The sequence below is a fragment of the Humulus lupulus genome, chromosome 2 (assembly GCF_963169125.1).
Source record: "Humulus lupulus chromosome 2, drHumLupu1.1, whole genome shotgun sequence".
Classification (NCBI taxonomy): domain Eukaryota; kingdom Viridiplantae; phylum Streptophyta; class Magnoliopsida; order Rosales; family Cannabaceae; genus Humulus; species Humulus lupulus.
In genome coordinates this window covers 238,264,607-238,267,619 of record NC_084794.1, presented here as the reverse complement: position 1 = coordinate 238,267,619, position 3,013 = coordinate 238,264,607, and the positions used below count along the sequence as shown (strand labels likewise).

At 39.1% G+C, this 3,013-nt stretch overlaps 1 protein-coding gene across 1 annotated transcript; it reads left to right on the top strand.

Annotated features, from left to right (window-relative positions):
- The first annotated feature begins 1,520 nt into the window (after positions 1-1,520).
- LOC133815285 (uncharacterized) lies at positions 1,521-2,321 on the top strand. Its single transcript, XM_062248141.1, has one exon. The coding sequence runs from the start codon at positions 1,521-1,523 to the stop codon at positions 2,319-2,321; it is 801 nt and encodes a 266-aa protein (XP_062104125.1).
- Positions 2,322-3,013: the final 692 nt, after the last annotated feature.

Here is a 3,013-nt window from a genome sequence, read left to right as displayed (position 1 = left end):
TAACCAATAGAATTAGAGCTTTTAAAACACATCATTTGGAGTAAATCACGTAACTATACGGTCCCATATGAATCACCCAGGCGATGTGTTGCCTACTAGGTGGTGATACATTGCCTGCCAGGCAATATATCGCCTACTGAGGTTTTGTCTTCCAGACAGTTCTAGGTGATGTGTCGCCTCCCACAGGCGATGCATCGCAGATGCCTCTGTAATAACACCCCAAATATGACCCCAAAATGTCTCCAAATGTCTCCAAATGCCTCCAAACTTTTAGGGGATGTTTTGATACCTCAGTGTATCACTTTAGACCCATAAAAGTCACTTTTAGATGCCTATTGCACAATCTCATATTTTCACTTCAACTTAAGTTAAAATCATTAAGTGTTTTGCACCTTAACGTGTAAACGTCTTAACCATTATATTTAACCAATCTCAACACCATCAATCTTGCTCATTGCACTGCTTCGATTGCTGGTTTTGTGAAACTAAATATTGATACTGCTACTAATATCAATGACCAAAAAATTGGTCTTGGGGCGATCCTTTGAGATCATCAATGCGGTCCCACTGATTCGAAAATTTGGCCCAAGCATGGTATTTATATGGCGGATGTGGCTGAGGCTTTGGCTATCATTTATAAACTTCGTTTATGTAATAGTATGTTGTTATGATAATATCATGGTGGAGTCTGACTGTTTAATGGTGATTAATGAAATTAAGAAAAAGTACTTGACTTCTTCATATCTAGGAGTTGTTGTTAGAGAAATCGGTATTATTTGTAATAATTTATGTCTATTTCTCTCTATCATGTTCTTGGGTTGGCGGAATTGCTCATGCTTCAGCCAAACTAGCCCTGTCTAAGGATGAATATTATGTGTGGTGTACGGGCCATCCAATATGTATTGATCCTCTTATAAGGGACGATGTCCTTCATCAATGATATTGTCTTGAAACTATTTTCCCCCTTTAAACCTTTTTCTATTAGATTTTGCTCTTGTAGGGTTTTAATGAATTCAGTATTCTAAAAAAAACAAAAATAAATATTAATTTATATATGAATTATTTGATGTAGGGGTGTGCATCAGATCCAATCCAACATTTTTGTACTAATCCAATCAAATCCAATTAAATGTTGAAATTTGAAAATCATCATCCAACCCAATTCAATCCAATTAGTAATTGGATTGGTTCAATTTTTTTTTTTAATTGGATTTTGATTTGGAACTTGATTTTTAATATTAACTAAAAAATATACAAAAAAAAAATCACTTAAAAAATAAACAACACCATTCATTTAGGTTCAAACTACATAAATTTATCAACCTTACAAGTTTAATCCAACTAAAAGCTTGAATTAGTATTGAACATGAGAGAGAATGAGGATAATAGAAGCATATTTTTAGTGTTTCCTCCTCTAATTATTGATGTTTAAGCTCCTAGTCTTGTCTTTTGACATGGTAGATATTCTCTCTGTCTTTGTATAATTTCGTAAGTTTTTGTATCAAACTATCATCTTATCAATGGAAGACAATGAAGCCCGTAATAGTGAAGTAAGCCTGGAGGATCAATACATGAACATCTCACTAGAAAATGAAGAGGAGGAGGATCTGATATATGATCAAGGAGTGGAAGATTTATCTGAAGTCGATGCTAGATGGTGCTTGGTTGGTCGCTTTCTCACAGACAGATGTTTTGACTTTCAGGCGATGCAACACAAAATGGCGTCGTTGTGGAGACCGGGACGGGGGGTATACGTTAAGGAGCTTGAGCAGAACCGGTATCTTTTTCAGTTCTACCATGAGGTAGATATATCACGTGTGATGGAAGGCAGTCCCTGGACTTTCGATCGGGTCCCGTTGGTTTTTGAGCGTCTAAAAGTAGGAGAGAATCCACGGGCTATGGTTTTGAACAGGTTACACTTTTGGGTGCAACTTCATGGCATGACTCCGGGGTTTATGTCGGAACGCATGGTACGGGATATTGGTAATCGTATTGGAGATTTCGTGGAATCCGACTTAAACAATTTTAATGGTGTTTGGCGTGATTATATGCGCATTCGGGTTTTGCTAAATGTGGATCTCCCTGTGAAGCGGAAAATGAATATCAAGAACCAAAATGGGCAGATTTGTTGTGTACAGTTTAAGTATGAAGATTTGACTACGTTCTGCTTCATCTGCGGCATACTTGGTCATTCTGAACGTTTTTGTGAAAAAATCTTCGATACTCCTCAGCATCTTCTCGTCAAACTGTATGGTCTAGGCATAAAGGCTGCACCTCGACGTCGGAACCATACTATTGGCTCACAGTGGCTACGGCAATGAGCGGTTTACAGTGGTGGAGAGCAACCAAATTCGGGTCCTCCAAGTGTCAACAGGACCATGCAAGACAACATGTTTTTGGCGAAAAATCAGGAACCACTATATGACCCTCCCAACAATATAGGCGAAGCTAATGGGGTTGAAGGAACAGTTATGGGACCGACAAGTCATTTGATTTCGGCCAGCCCACGATATAACCATAATGGAAAGTCAACTGCTAATGTAAGTGATGAGGCTCCACGTGTGACTTATCCAAATACCCTTCTTGTTATGGAGGCCAAAAGGAAGCGCGTGGAACAATTGGGAAGGGGGAATATCGGGCATGGAATTATAGGCCCAAGGAATGATTCAACTGGGCTTGTTTTGGAGGAAGATGTTGTAATGGGCTCCCACATCAATGAAAGCCTGGGATTAGGCCCAAGTCACTTTGAGAACAACAATTCTGAATTTATCAATTCAGAGGCTATTGGAGTGAGTTCGGGAGAAGCAAGTGGTCCAAAAAACGTATTTGGGGCGGGTTCTGTTTCACAGACCCACCAAGCATTATGAATGTATTGAGCTGGAATTGCCGTGGGCTTGGGAACCCAGGGACCTTTCAATTCCTTAAGGAGCTTGTTGCTCAAAAGAAACCCAATTTTCTTTTTTTGTGTGAAACAAAATGTCAAAAACAAAGGCTGGAATGGGTTGGTCATCAG

Coding starts and splice junctions, on each gene's coding strand:
- LOC133815285 (XM_062248141.1), top strand. CDS start 1,521: ATGGAAGACAATGAAGCCCGTAATAGTGAAGTAAGCCTGGAGGATCAA.